This window comes from Chionomys nivalis, chromosome 5 (genome assembly GCF_950005125.1).
Source record: "Chionomys nivalis chromosome 5, mChiNiv1.1, whole genome shotgun sequence".
In the NCBI taxonomy this organism is placed as follows: Eukaryota; Metazoa; Chordata; class Mammalia; order Rodentia; family Cricetidae; genus Chionomys; species Chionomys nivalis.
Window position 1 is genome coordinate 59,708,490 of NC_080090.1, and position 20,383 is coordinate 59,728,872.

General features: G+C 42.1%; 1 protein-coding gene across 1 annotated transcript in view; it reads right to left on the reverse strand.

Moving 5' to 3' along the window:
- Positions 1–20,383, reverse strand: part of Slc9c2 (solute carrier family 9 member C2 (putative)) — a 62,069-nt gene that overhangs the window by 35,266 nt on the left and 6,420 nt on the right. The window contains exons 5-12 of the mRNA XM_057769850.1: positions 17,239–17,355; positions 15,896–16,057; positions 13,005–13,104; positions 10,557–10,700; positions 5,906–6,074; positions 3,777–3,858; positions 2,682–2,845; positions 1,262–1,351 (exon numbers count right to left, since the gene is read on the reverse strand). Coding sequence (XP_057625833.1) covers positions 1,262–1,351; positions 2,682–2,845; positions 3,777–3,858; positions 5,906–6,074; positions 10,557–10,700; positions 13,005–13,104; positions 15,896–16,057; positions 17,239–17,355 — 1,028 coding nt within the window. The remainder of the gene's footprint in view (positions 1–1,261; positions 1,352–2,681; positions 2,846–3,776; positions 3,859–5,905; positions 6,075–10,556; positions 10,701–13,004; positions 13,105–15,895; positions 16,058–17,238; positions 17,356–20,383) is intronic.

Below are 20,383 nucleotides of genomic sequence, written 5' to 3' on the forward strand. Positions count from 1 at the left end.
GCAAGGAGACAAGGGCCTTTACCCACTGAGCAGCTGGCTTGCCAACTCCCATCGTGTGCTTCCTGGTTCTTGCATAACTCACACTATAATTACTAACACCAGTTCTCAGCCTTGGCACGTCATGGGCTCTGTCAATGTATTACACTACTAGAAGTTAAATAAGCAGCCAGGGGAATCTCATATAAGAGGAACACAATGTATTCAATTTCCAAAAAGCAGTTTCAGCTGAATGTGGTGACAAAAGCCTGCAATCCCAGCACCTGGGAGACTGAAACGCAAGAATCATGAGTTCAAGATCAGCTTGGGATACCTACTGAGACCCTGTCTCAAAGACAAAACAAAACCTTTCAGCTGTTTAAAGGGCCACAAAGTGACAGATGAAACTTACTGGTCTTAGAAACAAAGCGTTTGTAACCTGAATTCAAAGTCCAAAGAAGGAAGACTTGGTTTTGTTAAGTTTTAATAACTCAGGCTGCAGAGATGACTCCATCAGTAAGGCATTTGCTTTACACGCACAGGACCTGAGTTTGGATCCCAGCATCCCTGTGAAGGCTTCCAGTTCCAGCCTGTAGTCCCAGCAATGGGGAGGTAGAGACAGGAGGATGCCTGAGGCCTGCTGGCCAGCCAGCCTAACCAATCAGTGAGGTTCAGATTCAGTAAGACAAACCATCTCCAAAAATAAAATTGAAGAACAATTGAGAAAGACACTCATTGTCAACCTCCAGCACATGCAGGCAGAGTTTTTGTCTGGCCAACAGCTCCCAAATAAACACACTGGGGCTTATATTAATTACAAATGCTTGGCCAATAGCTCAGGTTTGTTACTAGCTAACTCTTAAACTTCTATTAACCCACATTTTTTATCTATGCTCTACCATGTGGCTTGGTACCTTTTCTCAGTATAGCATGCTCATCTTGCTTCTCCCTGTATCTGCTGGCGACTCCTCTGACTCTGCCCCACTTCACCCCATCTCTCTCAGTTTGCTTGTACCACTTAATACTTCTTGCCTGGCTACTGGACAATCAGCTTTTTACTAACCACTGAGAATAATACATATTTACAGTGTATAGAAGGTTTATTCCACAGTGCACACACACACGTACACACACACACCAAATAAATAAATTTCTGTAACTCAAACACTAATTTTGACAGTCCATAGACTATATCAGAAGATAAAAAGGTTTTCTAATTACCCAAAAACTATAAGGGTTAAAGGCTTGTGAGACAACAAAATAATATTGCTTGAATAATACCAACCATTTGTATTATAGCTACATGCAATCTGGCCTCTTCTATTAAAACTTCATCTGTTGGGGACTCCTCTTTTGGACCATGAAAAGAGGAAACCTGAACAGTGTGCGTCTGTTTTAAAATCTAAAGAGACAAAGTTAAAAATAAGCAAAAAACAGGCTAAAACAAGATAAACATCATACTTAACAAAGATTTTAGTAACTCGCTCAGAATTGCTGCAGCAATGAACTGTATATAACTTGATTAATGCTTTACCATATGTGTCTTAGTTAGGGTTTCTATTGCTGTGAAGAGACACCATGACCATGGCAACTCTTATAAAGGAAAATATTTAATATGCAGCTTACAGTTAGAGGTTTAGTCCATTATCATCATTGTGGGGGGCAAGCAGGTAGATGTGGTGCTGGAGAAGAAGCTGGGAGTTCTACATTTTACCTCTTGCAGGCAACAGGTGAACTGAGACACTGGTTGTAACTTGAACATAGGAGACCTCAAAGCCCTCCTCCACGGTGAGACACTTCCTCCAACAAGGCCACACCCACTCCAACAAAGCCATACCTCCTAATAGTGCCATTCCCTTTGGGGGAACATTTTCTTTCAAAGCATCACAATATTAGACCATTGATTTCAATTGCCATGAAGGAAATATTTCTTTGGGAGATTTAGAAGCCAGTTTACCCTTTAAGCCTGTCTATACTTCACTACTCTCTACCTTAGCCTGTGGTTTCTACTTTTTATAAAACACACAGAGAGATCTCTCAGGATCTCTACCTGTTGGAAGCGTCATCCTAACAGAGGTCATTGCTTGGAATTTAACCAGACATTTTGAACAAACATCCATTTTTCTTGTATCTAATATAAAGGTCAATCATGAAGACTTTCTTTTAGGGACAGAATTCAAAGAAGTTGCTTCACCAGGACATCAAAGTTAATAGATTTCCCCCTCTATTTTCCAGTATTTGGTTAGTAGACTCACGTTTGTGCATCTGTGTATGTATACAGATGTAAGTGTGTGTATGTGTGTGTACATGTGTGTGGAGGACAGAGATCACCTCAGAAGAGCCACTTTGGTTTTGGTTTTGTTTTCAAAGGGATTTTTACTAATTATATTTGTTCTTTGACAATTTTAGACATTCACTTTTTGAAACAGTCTCTCACTGGAAGCAGGAGCTCACAGATGAGGCTAGGATGGCTGTCCTGTGAACTCCAGGGCTCCCCAGAACTGGAATTACCAGCAAGTACCCTCACACCGGGCTTTTCCATGTATATTCTGGAAATCAAACTCAGGTCTCCATGCTTGCGTGTCGAGCACTCTACCCACTGAGCTGTCTCTCCTACCCCAGAATCGTGTCTCTAATACTGAGTCAGGGAAGACAGGAAGACCCAGAGGAGGAAAATAAGATGACCATCATGTCTATCAACTCACAGGATTGTATCCAATATTTGCTTTTTCTTCTACTACATTCCAGTTAACATTTGTTAAAATTTTTTCTGTTTTAAATAAATTTATTGCATTCTGTATATTCTGCTGTATGTGTTCAATGGCATTTCGAACAGCCATTTGTCTTGGGAGGGAGAGAGCACACAAACCTGCGATCAAAAAGGAGAAATGAAGGCATTAGCATAGTACCCACCCCAGCTTTCACCCCTCCCCCTGTTCCCACCGCTACCAATGCTCTTCTGCTGGATTTCCCTATATGTTTGTTATTTCACCGTTCTCATGTAATTATATTATAAATAGCTTCAGATTCCTCTTAGATGTTATTAAATGTCCCCATTTGTGATTTTATTGTCTCTATGTTTATATTTGTCTTTGAATTCAAATTCTTTTTGAAGATAAGCAGCTTCAGCAGAGCTTGGGCAGCATCTCCCTATGTCCATTCTCTCCTTCATCCTTCTGCCAACAGAATTCCTGACTTTTGACTAAAAACATGGCCAGCCAGAAAAAAAAATGATTTTCGAGGTTCTGTCGCTCGTGTGTCTCCTGTAATTAGGATCCAGCCTATGGAGTGTGTGCTACAATGATGCATCTGTCCTTAAAGAAAAGCTGCTTGTCCTCCTGTCCCCACATTCCAACTTAGTCTTGCTAGTTGGTTAGACTGTGGACACGAGCGATTTCTCTCGTGTTAGTTAGACTTTGGTACAGAGCAGTTTCTACCCTGCAAGCACAAAGGCAGCCTATGGACTAGAAAAGCAGTAAGAGAAAGGGGGCCTGGGTCTCTGCACGACCAGACCCAGCAGAATCATCCTATTATTCTAGACATACTGGTAGAAGGGAAAGAACTGTCTTTTTTGGGATTCTTTTCATGTTTTTTATTAAATTATATGAACCAATAATGCAGTTAAAGAATAATTTACATGCAATTCATTAATGAAAAGAAGTCATGTATGAGCCAGTTCCTGTAGTCCATAAGACATGTCTACACAACCCTCCATTAATACTCTATTTGCATTTTCTCTCCAATAAACCTCTATATAATACAATATAATATAATATATAAAGTATATAATAATACTTTACCTAATGTCTTGGCTGATCGAAGCATCATATGTGAATTTATTCCTGTTGTCAATATTGATAGTATTTGTATATAGAATATAAACTAAAACCAAAACATACAGATGTTAGAGCCAAATATCAAATGCTTTTCCCAGAGGTAAACATGTTCATTTAACCACCTGTAAAACTCTAACTCAATCCGTATTTTTAAATTCTGTCTCAATAAGCTAAAGTCAAAGGGTTGTTTTGTGGACAACTGTTTGACCAGAGTACATGAGGCAAAAATTAATTTTCAATTTGAATAAGAAAAAATGGCTAATCATGTATATTCCAAGCTAAGGACACTGAGAGAGAGAGAGATCTTTCCAATGCTTTGGGCCAGTCAACCCCTCCAAGCTCCAGTGCCCTTCACTGAAAAATGAAGTTAATAACAATATCTCCTCCAAAACATTTCCCCAAACTGATCAGAGTCATCCAAGGTACTTGCCAAACATTCTGACTCCCCGGTCCCTGCCCAGAGTTGTGACTATAGGTTTGGAGTACAACCCAGGGAATTCTTAATATCATGTCGACTTGGGGAACGCAATAAAACAATACCCAAATGTTAGCTCACAGCTCATTGGTGTGATTTTAGGCCAGTTCATTGTGTAAGAGAGAATCTGAGAGGCTAAACTTTTGGTTATTGTACTTTTCCTTTGAGACATAGGAAAACATTTAATTTTTTTTTTAACTTTTAATGTCTTTAGTGAAACCACAGACTTTATTCAACTCCAAATTAACTTCCAGACCAAGTCCACAGATCTTAGTCTGTGGAAAGACCGGGAAGGAACACAATTCTCTATCAAGAACAATGATTCCTCTTTGGGGAATTTGGTCCCTGGAGTTTCTTTACTTTGCTTTCCCCACACACAAAATGAAAAGGCTGATAGTTAATCTTAAAAAAAAAATGGGTATTTGTACCCCACAGGCCTCTGAGACAGGAAGAAAATAGCAACAAAGAGAAAAATCCCTGGCCAGCAACCAGACATCAGACGCTCTGCACTTCCAGATTCCTCAGCAAACAAGAAGGTGGCTGTCTTGCTCCTTCCCGGGAAAAAATTTAAAGTGTGTTTCATGGGAAGGTTGTGGGAAATTAGTTCTGAAGGTTTCTAAGAAATTTCTCTACCTTGTTCAGTACTGCCATATACACAGAGGTGCAGGGACTAGGGCTGTGTTAACATATTTGCTTAGCATGTACAAGGCCCTTGGTTTAATCCCCATCACTGTAGAACAATGAACAATGGTGAGGTCCCTTCACACTGCCAGCGCATATCAGGGGTGTCTGCTTCAGCACCACACCTCTGGACTGCTAGAACCCACTAGCCAGCCCAAGGCTTTGAGAAAGAGGAAAGGAAACCAAGTTTTGTTTGTCACTACAGATCACAAAGTCTTCAGCCAGACTTTTTTGAGACAGAGTCTTTCTACAAAGCTATGGGTGTTTTTTACTTCCTATATAAACCAGGCTGGCTTTGAATTCACAGAGATCTGCCTGCTTCTGCCTCCCAAGGGCCGGGACTAAAGGCGTGCGCCACAACTGCCTGAGTTCAGCCAAACATTGTTAAATGAGTCTGAAGACTAAAGAATATGCTTAATGCAACAATTTATAAACTCAAAAGGTATATATTCCTTTGGTACACATCACTAGCATCTCCGATTTTGTTCTGGCAGCTACATGAATTTGAATGTCCTAGATGAAGGTGTTTTATTATCACTTTTCTGATAGTTATTGGGGGGAAATGGCGTTTGTATGCTTGGTAAAACTTACTGAGTGTTTATTAGGTGTTAGCTATTTTTACAACCCTCAATTAGAAGCTGAGATTGAACGAAGCCAAGGTATATCCCCCAAAGTCAGCCAGTCCGTGAATGGTGGAGTCAGGATTGGAAATCAAACATACAAATAACCCTATTAACAGTCACTGTGTGAATGCTGGCCCCTTACACATGATCAACATAAACTTTTTTCTAACAACGTCCTTTTCTACTGAAAAGAATGCATTAAAAAAAAAACCTAATTCAAAGTTGGTTAACTTTAAGATGAAGTATAGTATGCTACAAAGTAAGTAATAAATGACTCAATAAAAATATTCATAACACTTGATTATTTTCCTTACCATATGTGGTGCCTCTATTTTATGTTCAGAAAAACTATAAATATCTGGAGCCAGGAGTAAGCTAAAAACACCTCTAATTCCAGACCATGCGATGACAACTCCCCATCGCCAATCATACTCATAACTTGAATGCATCAAAATAGGACTCACGAAGAGAACAGTAAGCAACCTGTGGGCAGGAAAATGGTATAAATAAATAAAACGTACATCATACAGTAATGTTATACATGGTTAAAATTGTGTACTCAGCACAAAACTTCACTTAAGAGTTTCCAGGGATGAGAAAACAGCAGAGGTTACCAGTAAGTCCCTGGAGCTAATCTGAAGTTTGTGCGCACTATAGTCTGTGTATAGTGGAAGAGTCTACACAAATGTGAGAATTTATCGCTAACACTATGGTGTATAGTTTGCAGCTAGGTAGTAAATTCTTATATGGACAGTTCTCCAAAGCATCTTGACGAGTCCATCTGTTCTGTGACAAACCACAAAATGACTGAGAAACTGGAATTGGAAGAAGTGATGATCAGACCCCCCCAAGAAAACAAAATTACTATAGACCCATTTATAAACTTAACCAGGCAAATTTTTTTTAACCTCCTACAAGAAGCATACACTAGGCCTGGGGAGATGGTTCAGGGATGAAAATACTTGCTGGAGAAGTATGGAGACTGGAGTTCAGATCATAGAACCCAAGTAAACACCTGGTAGATGTGGTGGTCCACCTGCAATTCCAGCCTCAGGAGGCAGAGGCAGGAGATTCCCTAAGTAGACTATGAGAGGGCTGGAGAGACGGCTCAGTGGTTAAGAGCATTGCCTAAGTAGACTATGAGAAGAGCTGTATCAGTGAGCCCGAGGCCTGGGCCTGACTGAGAGACTACCTCAGTGAAGGAAGTGGAAGATCAGTCGAAGTAGAGTCTCAAAATCCGCCTCAGGGCTCCCCCACAAGCATGCATACACACACATGTGCATGCACATCCCTCACACATACACCCACATACATGTAAAATATGTACATATATGCACTATATACATGCCCACAGATACACACACACAAATGGGTAGAAAAGAATCCTGTACTTCAATGTGTTTCTGCTTATTTTAAGGTCACTTTTCAATAGGATCTTGTGACAAAATTCAAAACCTAACCTTCTTTTCGTTGTTTTATTATGTGTATGGACATTTTGCCTACATGTATGCCTGTGTATCACCTGGTGACCTAGTGACCTCAGAGCTCCACAGCTCCTGTGTATCAACTGAGGTCCAAGATAAAATTACACTGCGCTCATTTTCTCCTCCTGTCCAGAACTGCCCCCTCATTTGTCCATAAATCTTCTGCTAACAACTTCTCTCTCTCTCTCTCTCTCTCTCTCTCTCTCTCTCTCTCTTTCTCTCTCTCTCTCTCTTTCCACATGTGTGAGTGCATGTGTGTGTGTCCCTCTCTCTGGATCCATTTATCTTGAATATGTAAATCCATCACAGAGCAGGCATTTCACAGAAACTCATGACTAGCTGTGGACCCCAGGGGCTGGAGAGATGGCTCAGTGGTTAAGAGCACTGCCTGCTCTTCCAAAGGCCCTGAGTTCAATTCCCAGCAACCACATGGTGGCTCACAGCCTGTAATGAGATCTGGCGCACTGTTGAAGAAGAGGCCTGGTCAGTTATCCTCATCAACTTAAACCATGAAATCCAGTATGGACAAGTTCAACAAATATACAGGGTGCCCATGCATGCTTCAGCATTGCCAGGGCATACATTTCATTCATTTTTTCACATTATAAAGCTTAGTTTCCTTATGTTACAATTATTTGAATATTTCTCTTATCCTACCAACGAGATGGCAGACTTCTTGAAGAGAGGCACTGTACTTTCATTGTCACTGTGACCCTTGAGACTTCTACCAGAAGCTCTTGTTGTGTTTACCTAGCCTCTTCTTTGCAGATGAAAAGATGTGGAACTGCTATTTGCCTAGAATGCAGCTTGTGGTGAGGGGTATCACTAGACAACAGTTAGGAGAAGCACCACCTTCTGGAGGCTCTAAGTTGAGAAAGCAAATCTGCATAGCCAAACAACCAAACACCTTGGAAGAGCTGGCTGACCCAGCCCGTCCTAAGACAGTAGGAGATGGGTGTTTCTAGGCCACTCTCAGTTTAGGGCACTAAACAGGAGGAAGGGAGAGAGGACATGGCAGGAAATTTCCCACTGAAGTAAAAGCTTGATGGCTTCCTACAGGTCTGGAGTCAGGGACTCAAAGGGGAGACCTTTAGAAATGGGGAAGCCTGTGAGGAAATGTAGCTCCTGTTGATGGCCCAACAGCGGATGGAAAGTGAGGCGGTCTCTAGGGGTGTGGCAGTAGCCCAAAGAAGCTGGATAGAACAGAGGCCTGACCAAAGCCTCCAAAGGCACTGTCAGTTCCTGATATCAGAACAGACCTGGCTAGAGAAGACACGGCAGTTTCCATTATCACTATGATTGGCCAACCAGTCCCATCCATTCCCATAAAGACCGGCCATTTACATAAGGGATATACCCAACCTTTGAGTTGAAAGAAAAGTATCAGAGTGACTGTGTGTGTGTGTGTGTGTGTTTTGTGTGCATGTGTCCACATCTGTGACTGTGTTTGTGTGTCTGTATATGTCTGTGTGTATGTCTGTTTGTGTGTGTATGTCTCTGTGTGTGTCTGTGTATGTGTGTGTTTCTGTGTGTTGTGTGTCTGTGTATGTCTGTGTATATGTCTGTCTGTATAAGTCTGTGTGTGTGTATTTGTGTGTATGTGTCCATATCTCTGTATGTGTGTATGTCTGTGTGTCCGTTTGTGCGTATGTGTGTTTGTGTGTTTCTTTGTCTGTGTGTCTGTGTATATGTCTGTCTATGTGTGTATGTCTGTGTGTATCTGTTTGTTTGTGTATGTCTGTGTGTATATGGTGTGTAATGTCCTAATAATTCTGATCTGACCTCCACTTACATGATAATATGTAACATAAAGTTACAGAAACAAAGTTTTATTTTTGAGGCTATTATGTAATACCTAAGTTATTGCAGACATGTAAGGAAAACGGTTTCATATTATACATGTCAGTGTCCAAGTCAGAAACTGGACCGTGTGCCCAAGGCTATTGTAGAACATTTAAAGCCATCCCGGAGTCTCAGAGATGGCAAGAATAAGTGAGTGATATGAGCCCAGAAATAAACTTGTACCTACAAATTCAGGTAGGAAGCAAAGACTGATTTGCAAACCAAAGACGGTTAGGAGGCCTACTGATTTAACAGCCACGTGTAAGCAGCAAGTGTACATCAGATGTGGCACATGCTGGACAGAGTGTAGGAGTGATGTGTTAGATTGCATGGTAATGGTTCCTGAATCCTAAGACTGGATTCAAAATAGCACCTTAGAAAGCAAGGTCCTTTGGCCACTGCACAGTATAGAAGTCACACTGTCAGGAATCCTTATAGAAGACACACTATCAGGTTCAGGCAACGGCATTTGAGTAGGGAGTTCATTGAGTCCACCTTTCATCCCAGCTCTGTCTTTGCAGGTTGGGTGGCTGACTCCAGGCAAGTTTCTGAGCTCCCTGGAAACTTCCTCTGTAAACTGATGCAATAACATCTCTTTCCTGGAGCTGAGTTAATTTCAGTGGCTTAGTCCCCGGGGCAAGTGCTTAGACAATGACTTTACCGAAGGTTCTGATTACCACATGCGATGAGAAAGTCAGCAAGATGGGGAATGCCATTCATCTCGTCCTGTGTGCTCTAACTTCGACCTTTAGTCCAAAGGACCTGATGACAATACACAGAACTGTTTTCTGTATCTCCCCTCTGCTCAGTCAGCAGAATCAGTAAGACAGGCCTGGGACTCGGCATTTCTATCACATTCAGGGTAAGAAACCTGAAAAAACCACTCACTCAGGGCTTCACAGCATGCCACTGCCAAGGCCCAGACAACAGCGCACATTCCCCGAGCACAGAACATTTCTTCCCCAGACTCCACTGCTTCCAATTCTAACTCTGAGCTTAAGAATCTAAGTGTGGGTGGGAGGGGGCTGGGAGATGGCTCAGTTGGCAAAGTGCTTGGGGCACAAGAGTGAGGACTTGAGTTCAATCCCCAGCACCCACATAAGAGGCGGAGTAGTGGTCTGTACCTGTGACCCCAGTGTTCAGGAGGCAAAGATGGGAATATTCTTGGGGCCTGCCAGTATGTCAGTCTAGCTGAAGCAGAGAGCTCCAGGTTCAGGTAAAGACTCTGTCCCAAAAAATACAGTGGAGGGCCCAGTGGAGGTGACTCAGCAGATGAAGGCGCTTTGCTGCCAAGTCTGAAAGCCTGAGTTCCATCTCTAGGACCTACGTGGTGTCAGGAGGGAATCAACTCCTGCGATCTATCCTCTGATAGCAAAATGTGTGAATATATGTGTGTGCATGGAAATATATATCAATAAATAAGAAAACAAATAAACATGTAGTTTTTAAATAAGATAGAGAAAATATAAAGGAGGACATTCAACATCAGCCTCAGGCCTCTCTCCATATGTATGCACACACATGCACATATTCACATGCACACACACGCATGCACACGCATACACACCTGAATACATAAATGCATATATATACAAAAAAATCTAAGCCCAGCAAAGAAAACTTTAAAATGAATCATTACCTTGCAAAATTCACTGTTACAAATAAGGTGACAGTGAAAACTAGTGAGTGGAATCTGAAATATTTGATTTCTCCACAGCCAATCACAATGCCAAAGAAGCCATATATTAAATGTTCATATGCAGATGAACACATTATTAAGAACCTAGGATGGATAAAAAGGAAATCACATTTTAATTGATGCACTTTCAAAAATATATGCTTTTTCACATAAAACTACCTATGTTATGACTGACTAGGTTATAACTAGGTTATCTCAGAGGAACCTGGGTCCTCCACCCTAGTTACAGCCAACATTAGGACAATTTAAGACATTCAGGTCATTGTTTACATCACACCACAACTCATGGTGTGCCTCTCACAATGCAACAGTATGAGCAAAGAAGAGAAATAAAACCATCCCCAAGCTGGTGATGCACCAGTTTCTATGGGATTAACCAGCAGTTCATCTAATACTGGAGCTGAATGTCCAGCGTGAGAATGGCTACAAAGAGCCACGTGGGTACCACAAAGTGACAGCTGAGGATGATGCAATGCCACTTCACCATTTCTGCTGTGACTTGCATTTGGAAAGCCTCTCTTGTCGGCTTTTCAGTCTGCTGAATTCCTACACATCTGGGCAACCTGGTGTTTGCCCTGTGTTCTCCATCTGACGCTCTCTGGTTAGCCATGACCTCTTCTGAGCCCCTGCAGTGCTGATTGCCTACACTACCACAGTGAAGCAAGGGAGACCAGTAGGTTGTTCTCAGATTGCTTCTGAAAAACCTGTGATGTGGCATATATAGGATATGCTGGCTTGCATGAGCCAGGACCAGATCTGACGTCTCCAGGCAGATCTCAAATCCTGCCTCCTCTTGATTCCCTCTCTGAGGACTTTGAGCTGTTTTGCCCCAAAGCCTCACCAGTGGCTCTCAAGATCTACACCAGGGAAGAAGTGTCAGGAAGCCACATTTTAGCTGCAGATAAAGTATGGTATCTGGTATAAATAGGACACAGTATGACTCCTCAAGACATTCCTGTCTCCTGATTCAAACCACTCAGAGCTCCTGTGGGGAAAAGCATAAATGGAGGACCTCAAACTCCAGTGCTTAGTTCTCAGCTGTCATAGAATAACTAATGAGTTGAATACTTTTTAAATGATCTCTATAGAGTCTAACAATGCCTTTGCATATAATAGGACCCCCAAAATACATAGTTTTAGAATACTTATCATTAGGTTTTTTTATAAAAACAAGTACACCTTTTAACAATAATGGGTTTGTTTTGTTTGTTTGTTTTTGGAAAATGTCTTACTCTTATTGCTCAGGCTTAAAATTCAACACCCAGGCCATAGCAGCAGAAAAAAAATTGGTGACTTAAATGAAGGAATAAACAACTGAGGGGCTGAAGAGATGCTCTTCCAGAGGTCCTGAGTTCAATTCCCAGAAACCACATGGTGGTTCACAACCATCTATAATAGGATCTGATGCCCCCTCTGACATGTAAGTATACATGCAGAACGCTCACACACAAAATATAAACTTATAAAACAAATTTAAAAAGAATTAACAATTGAGTGACCAGAACGAGTAATTGCAATAAAGTCGAAAGGCAGCACGACCCGTCTCAAGAGCATATCCAAGTTCGGTTGCTGCATCAAGCAATAAGCATCATGAACCAGTTAGTCCCCAGCTTCATTCACAAACACGTCAAAGTAACAAAAATTATAGGTACCAATTTTTTTCATTTTGCCAAAAAGAAAAAAGGAGTACCATCATCTACCACTGGTATTGATTTTTATAGGATAATTTAAACACCAAAAATATATATATATATATAGAAAGGGCATTATTTTATAACAACTTTTATATTGAACAAATCTTCATGAGAAAAATCATGGTTAAGGCATATTGTCCACATCTGCTTTCATTTGAGATGAGAATTTCTTTGGCAGATTGTGACGTGGTGTCTGGATTCTGAACAATTCTGTGGTTTAGCATTGTTTCTCAGAGAAGACCTGAACCATCATTCTGTGGACTGGTCCACACCCAGTCACTGAGGGAAGACCGGGCAAGAGTTCTGCTAGTGACACCTCACTGTGATGCCTTCTTCCTTCACGTCTGACTTTCTTCTCATATCAGGATGGTGTCATCCATGTATGGCGTGAAGGAAAAAAAAAAACATAATTTAAAGTATAACTCCATCACAGTAACATAAAAAAGGCACTATGGTCTCTGAACCACTGATTCTTTACTCAGAATAAGAATATCAATAATGGGGCTGGAGAGATGGCTCGGCAGTGCTCTTCCAGAGGTCCTGAGTTCAATTCCCAGCAACCATATGGTGACTCACATCCATCCATTTTGAGATCTGGTGCCCTCTTCTGTCCTGCAGGTGTACACGCAGGCAGACTATTGTATACATACAAAATCCTATGGAATCTATACCGAATATACGGCAGAAAACTCACTTAGTAATTATGAACTCCATCCTCGGTTTAAAACTCAACGAATCTAAATTCAGGCCTACTGTAACCAAAGCGACAATTCCTGACATTCCAAAATATTCCACTGGGGAGAGAGAGAGAGAAAAAAAAAGAGTTAAAAGTAAATGCATTTAAATCTGCACACTGGTGTCCACTGAGTAAAGACAATAGGAAAGTTGAAAGTGGTGTTTCTCATTTAGAAAGTGGCTTCAGGGAATTCGCCTAATACTGTAGATCGGGAAATAGCAAGGTTTCTTCTGTAACGGGCCCCATAATAAAAACCTAACCTTTGTGAGCTGTAGGGGACCTGTCACCGCTATGTCCCTCCGCGATTATCCTGTAAAAGAAGCCAGAGCTAGCATGCAAACTAACGACTAGCCAAGAGAACACTGTGGGCTTTCAACTTCATATGATCTCCATCCCCATGAGCTACTTGTATTTTATTCTGCTCTTTTTTACAAAGCTATTTTCAGCTAAGAGCAAAATTGACCCAGTTTGCCAACCCTACATTATCACCAAGGCCAGGGTTGGTGGGGACTTTGTGCTCCGTGTACCAGGAATTGCTGAAGGAACTTACAGCTTCCTGAAGCTTCTGCCTCCCCCATGTTCCCTCCCCCGCGCCGACTAAAGGTTAATTCGCTGGGCTCTAGATGTTGAAAAGCCTAGTCTAGGGAAAATGTTTGAATATTGTAAATATCATTGATGCTGGGCTACAGACAAAGATCCGAGTGTAACAGCAGACAAGAAGTGAAAGAGACGACCGCTTTCTCCACCAGTGTCTGCGCAGGTACAAAACAGGCGTGAAAGAGCAGCCCCTCCCAAACCTACTGCAAACATTAAATTTTATGAGATAGTGCTCGGCACATCCCCAGGGGCGATGGACGACCACCGTTGTGACTGCGGCATCACATCGCTCTCCAGCCACTGGTTCTGCTGCTCGTTAACAGTGAGGAAAGATTTCACTGTTCTCATTTATCTATTCACAGCTTCACCCTAGACTTTCTCACCTACTTTCCTAACTGAATTTCACTTAAACCATCAAGTCAAGTAAAGCTAATGGTTCCGCAAATGTGATGACAGGGAAGGAAAAACGTCAAACTCTTGTTTCTGGCTTTTATCATAAGTACATACTAGTTTTTAGTTTTGTTTGATTGATTTTTATATAGCTTGATTTCTTTCGTGCCGAGTTTTAAACGCGTTTTTGTCAAATGTTTAAGTTTTGTTGACTTGAGCTGAGCTGATCAAGCGCTTTGATCCCACAGTTGAAGGAAAATAAGGAATCCACACTGTTAGTTAAGGGACGACCCGAACTCAGCTTGAGAATTCTGTGTCCAGGCTGGGGATCTTCTAAAGTGAAAATGAGGCTAAAATGGTTTGCAACCGGGTCTTGCCCCCTCTACCCTCAGCTCTCGTCCATTTAATCTGTTTAAAGGGGCACCAAGCGTTGACTGAAAATATCTCCATCCTAAAAGAAAGAGGAAGGGAAGCAGTGTTTATGAACCTCCCTGCCTTGAACCCAGCCAGTGGTGAACTGGCAAAGGCTTAAAAATTAATCTCTGGGGGCTGGGGACTGGGATGGGAGGCAGTGGAGAAAGGCTTGCTAGGTGCCATAAACTGACATTCAAATGAAGGTAGGAGGAGATTTGCATAATGAGCTCCTACCAGCCCTTAAGTACCTCCAGCTCCCGAGCATAGCGAGTCCCATCACACAATCACGCATCTTCCTTCATTTATACCTGCAGTTCCTGTACAAATGAGGTAATTTGTATAGATGAAGAGACAAGTTTTGGGCTAAGTATGTCCTAAGGTCGCTGATTGATGAAGCATATCTGGAGTCTGCTTACTCAAAAATTGAGTAATATGGTTTATTCAACCATCGTGTATTAAATTACTGTCAGGTATGTAACAAACTCTAAGCTTGGCTGAAAAGAGGCAAAGTGGAGAGCAAGAGCTGACTATGAGCCGCACTCAAGCTCCAGAGGCTCACAGTCTGGTAGGGAGATGGAAAGATAGGATGGAATCTTCTTTGAAGATAAGGAATCCACAAAACTTTCACACAGGAGAAATAAAATTGAGTTTAAGGAAATGGGCTTTCTGGGGGAAAAAATCTGCAAATGTTTTCTCTTGTTTGACTGGCTCACAGCACTGAGCAACTACTAGGTGGCGATCTGTCTGTTGGGGAAACAGTGCTTTTCCATAACCAGTCGTGTAAAGAGCTCTTGAGATCTGAGATCTTGCCTGAAAGTCACTCGGTGACAGCAAACGCAGTTTGGTCATAGTTACTAACTGAAACACTCCAAGTCCCAATTTTATAGGATTGAGCTGACTGAAGGCCTGCACGGACGGAGCTCTATTATATTACTTTGGCAGTTGTCCCGCCCCCAGCTTCTCTGGGGACAGAAGCACCTCTGATCTCTCCTTCTTTCCTGCCTTCTAGATTGAGGAAAAGGTCGGCATCTCAGTAGCCTTCTCAGCTTACTAAGTAAAGGCTGTTGAGCTGGGAAAGACCTCAGGAGCTTCTCCGCCAATTTCCCCTTTTTTACAGGCGAGCTGCTCAAAAGTCAGAACAGATAGGAACTCCATGTTCTCCTAGGGGACAACCAGGGACTACCTGTCGGGTTAGAGAACAGAGCGCAAAGGGGTAAGAGAGTAACCAGGGGTAGGGATGCAAACAGGAAGGGATATGGAGTTACAATAAAGAGGATATTAAGAGAGGGCGGGAGATAACTAGACGGAGAGGTGGAGCGACAAAACAGAAGGGAAACCGCAAAGAGGCGGGAATGGTTGCAAAGTTTCTGGAGTAAGGAGCAGAGCAGAAGAACCAAGACTCCTGCGCTTTTCAGGAGAACAACAGTGTTTGCATTCCTTTGCCTTACCGAGGTAGAAAGTCATGTACACCAGAGAAAAACAGAGAACAACGTTAGTCAGTGTGTTGCTAAAAAGGTCGGTCAGTATAATCCGAATGAATCTCGTACACCAATATCCACATATTGCGCTTCCAAAAATGTCAAAGCTGAGTCCAATGATGACATGTAACTCTAAAAAATAGAAGAAAGGGAGAAAGAAAAGCTTGAGTTTAACATCTGGGGGTTTTGTTTGTCTTTGGTTTACTCTTGAGGCTTGTGAACAGGGAGTCTGTTCTTTAGCAAAGAGAGCGCCCCCAACAAACTTGTGAAAAAGAGGCTGTCTAGGAGTAGCCTTCCCGTTCAGTCTACAGCTTACGATGATTTCTCCAGGGAATTTCTCCAGGGATACAAACAACTCCCACCCACACTCCTATCAGCAATCCCAGTGAAACTCCTTGGGTCACACACAAGACAATAAATAGAGGGGCTAGTTGAAAAGAGGATTTAATGGGAGTGAGGAAGAGACAAGAGAAAATAACAAGGGTGAAGATAATTGAAATACATTGTGTACATATTCAAAAATATAACAAAATCCATTTGTATTTAATTAGTATATGCTAATGAATCATTTCTAAACTGTCTACCCAAATTACTGGGGCTCCTTCATTGAGAAGGACTGTGAATGTCTCTTTTCCACCCATACTTTTTCTGCTTTCCAGCCTTGTCACCCCTCCCCTGCAGTTGTCACATAACAGGAGGACACTTCCCCCTTCATGCTACGGCTTGACTTTCTCTTTCTTCTCTAGCTACCAGGACAACATCTAGAAACCTGTCAGGGGAACATATTCCACCCCCCCAGTGATCATTAGCCACACAAATCCAGCTCTTTTCATTCTTAGGGTTGATCTATCAATACTGTAGGAATCAAGTTCTCAGCATCAAATCTATGACCAAGTCGACTCTTTCCGTCCACCGAGAAACATAGTGATCCTAGCTCAGGAGACACCCTGAGCCAAGTGATGTAGTGATGTACATGTGCAGGCATGCCAGAGGAGGGAAGTGAGGGGTTTCATTACTATTGTCTGAATTACTTTTTTATTCTTTGAGATTATAAAATTATATCATTTCCCCTTCCCTTTTCTCTCTCCAGCTCTCCCATATACTCTTGTTTGCATTTCGCTTATCATACAATGTATACTTTGTGTTTTAAGTGATCACCAAAATACAAAGGTGTTAGTTATTTTCTTGTTATCTAACTTACCATTTTAACTGGCCCCAGAGCAATGTATAGAGAAAGATGCAAAGACAAACTCACTTTCATTTCAATACGAATGATTTTAGAGAACATATGGGACAAAACACGATGCTCTTACCCCTGAACATGGAAATGTTAGTTGTATGGCCCCGGAAAATTCCAAAGAAAATGCATGTGAAGCTACAAATGATCAACGACTCTCCTCTGATAATGTCCGTGTACATCTTAGAAATGCCTGGGGAGGGGAACAGGAACGAGAGTTTAATGCGGTGCAGTGGTGCTCCTGCATAGAGAACAGGGAAGAGCAAGAGCGTGCTAGGGAAAACACAGAGAGCAGGTGGTCATAACTGGCATGCGCCCGTGAAACAATCACAAGCAACACTTTTCATTCTTGTGCTAAGCCTTCTGACTCTTCAGCTGCAAAGGAACACAACAGAAGCAACCCTTGTATCACCCTGTCCTGGTTTTGTGTCTGTTGCTATGATAAAAATATATATATATATCCTGATAAGCTCATCAAGGCCAGTTGGACTGGGACTGATGGAGCATGTGAACAAACCGGACTCTCTGAACGTGGCGGACAATGAGGGCTGACTGAGAAGCCAAGGACAATGGCACCGGGTTTTGATCCTACTGCCCTACTGCATGTACTGGCTTTGTGGGAGCCTAGTCTGTTTGGATGTTCACCTTCCTAGACCTGGATGGAGGGGGGAGGACCTTGGACTTCCCACAGGGCAGGGAACCCTGACTGCTCTTTGAACTGGAGAGGGAGGGGAGGGGGAGTGGGGGGAGGGAGAGGGAAATGGAAAGAGGGGAGGAGGTGGAAATTTTTAATAATAATAATAATAAAAAGAAAATAATATCCTGACAAAAAGCAACTTATAGGACAAAAGGTTTATTCTAGTTCACAGCTCCAGGTTATAGTCCATCATGGCAGGGAAGTCAAGACATCGGGAATTTAGAGCACCCAGTCACATCACACACACTATCAAAACCAATGCACGCACACTTCCTTGTACTCAGCCACCTCTCTATACTATGTATGGAGTACTTATGTACACTTGCACAATCCAATATCCCCTGCCTAGGGAATGGCACCACCCTCAGTGACCTGGTTTTTGCAATACCATTTAATTTGTAATCAAGACAATCACACACACACACACACATGCCTACAGACCAACTTTATCAGACAATTCTGCATTGATACTCTCTTCCCCGGTGACTTCAGAATGTGAAAGTTGGAAGTTAAAGCTGACCTTTAGATGCCCACTGCCTCTGATATTTTCTCATTTCCTTTTACTTTATGTTTGCATATGCATGTGTCTGGTTGCCTATATGTATTCACACCTGTGCACATGGACACACGTGTGAGGGGCCTGAGGTTGATGTTAAACTATCTGCCTCAATGACTGTCCACCTCATATTTAGAGGCAAGATTTCTCACTGATCCCAGAGCTCTCTGTTCCAGCTAGTCTGGCGTGCCAGTTTGTTCCAGGGATTCATAGTCTCTGCTCTCCCCGCACTGGGATTATAGGGAAACAACTGTGTCTGCCTGGCTCTGAAGTGGGTGCTGAAACTCATTTTAGAAAAGCGCAAAATATCCAGGTATTGTGGCACACCTTTAATCTCAAAACTGGGGAAAGGATCTCTGTTGAGTTGGAGGCCAGCCTGGTCTACATAGTGGGTGAGTTCTAGGACAGTCAGAACTACAAAGAGAAATACTGTCTCTAAAGAGAGAGGAAGGGAGGGAGGGAGGGAGGGAAAGAGGGAGGGGGAAAGAGGGAGGGAAGGAAGATGTAAACTATAACCTAGCAATAACATATACATGGTTGTTTGCAATATTATTCACAACAGTTTCAGCTAATGGGTGCATAAATGCCAGGGGTACACCCCTCTAGCTGGACATTATTCCTCCACAGAAAGGAATGCTAATCCAATCACAGCACAGTGAACCCTGGGAACCTTATAAGTGAAAGATGTCAGACACGAAAGCCGTGTACAACAGCCTGGCCTGTCTGTGGTCTTACTCTCTGTTGCTTCAGTCCTTTGAGGTCAGCTGTGGTCCCAAAACAGAAAATAAAAAATTGCAGAAATATACAACACATAAGTTTTTAAGAAATTAATTACAATATATTGTGATAATTCTACTGGTTAGTTTTTACACGTTGTTGTTACTTTAATGAGGCTAACTTATACCGTAAGTCTTATCGTAGATGCGAATAACGGTATATCTAGGACTCCGTCCTATCCATGGTTTCAGACAAGCACTGAGGGTCTTGGAACAGACCACGGGTAATGAAGGACCACTACACTGTATGGTTTGATTTAAACCACGTCCAGAGCAGACAAACCCTCAGGCAAAAAAGTACATTAGTAGTTGCCAGGGGCTTGCGTAGGTCAGAATCCATGTCCAAACTTCCACCTGATACAATTCTATTTCTGCCTGGAGGTTTCTTTTCACAGTTTATATGGTACAAGTCAGTGAATGAGAAATCCATTCAGCCTCCACATATTTGAGAAAGCGTCTATTTCATCTTTACTTTAAGATACCGAGTCTAAGCCGACACTATTTTTCTTATAAGGCTCTAAAAAAAAATGTTGCTGTGCTGTCTTTGGGTTGCACCCCTGTGTTTCTGAGGAGGTTTCTCTAATCATTATTATATAGTAAATATTTTTACCGCTTACCTCTGGCTGCTGTTCAGGGATTTTTAAGGATTTTGTTTTGATTTCCCATGGAATGATTTTATTTCTCTTGGACTTGGGAAATTGTTTTGGAGATATTTGAACCTTTGAGTTTTCACCAAATGAAGAGTTTTTTATTCATTATTCATTCAAGCATATGTCCTTTCTCTGTCTGCCGCCTTTGGGGAGTCATATACTGGGTTGCCTGTGTTTGTCCCACAGCGTATCGAAGCTCAGTTTTCCCCGGTCTATTTTTCACATTCCTTCTGGATTGTCCCCACTGCTGTGTCTTCAAGTTCATTGGCCCTTTCTTTGCAGAGTCTGTGTCTCTAGAAGTTTTGATTGAGCCTCTTGTATTGCCCATGTCCAGTGATATACCAATAAACCAGATCTCCAAAACTAAAATGGACCAAACTGGACTGGAGATATAGCTAAGGGGTAGAGTTATTGTCTAACATGCACAGGGCTTTGTTTCTAGGCCCTCTTTTTAAAAACAGACGAAGGGAAAGCCTGATTTGTCGTGTTTGTCATGTGTAAACACATTGATTTAAAGCTCCTGCCCTGGTCTGGTTTCTCTT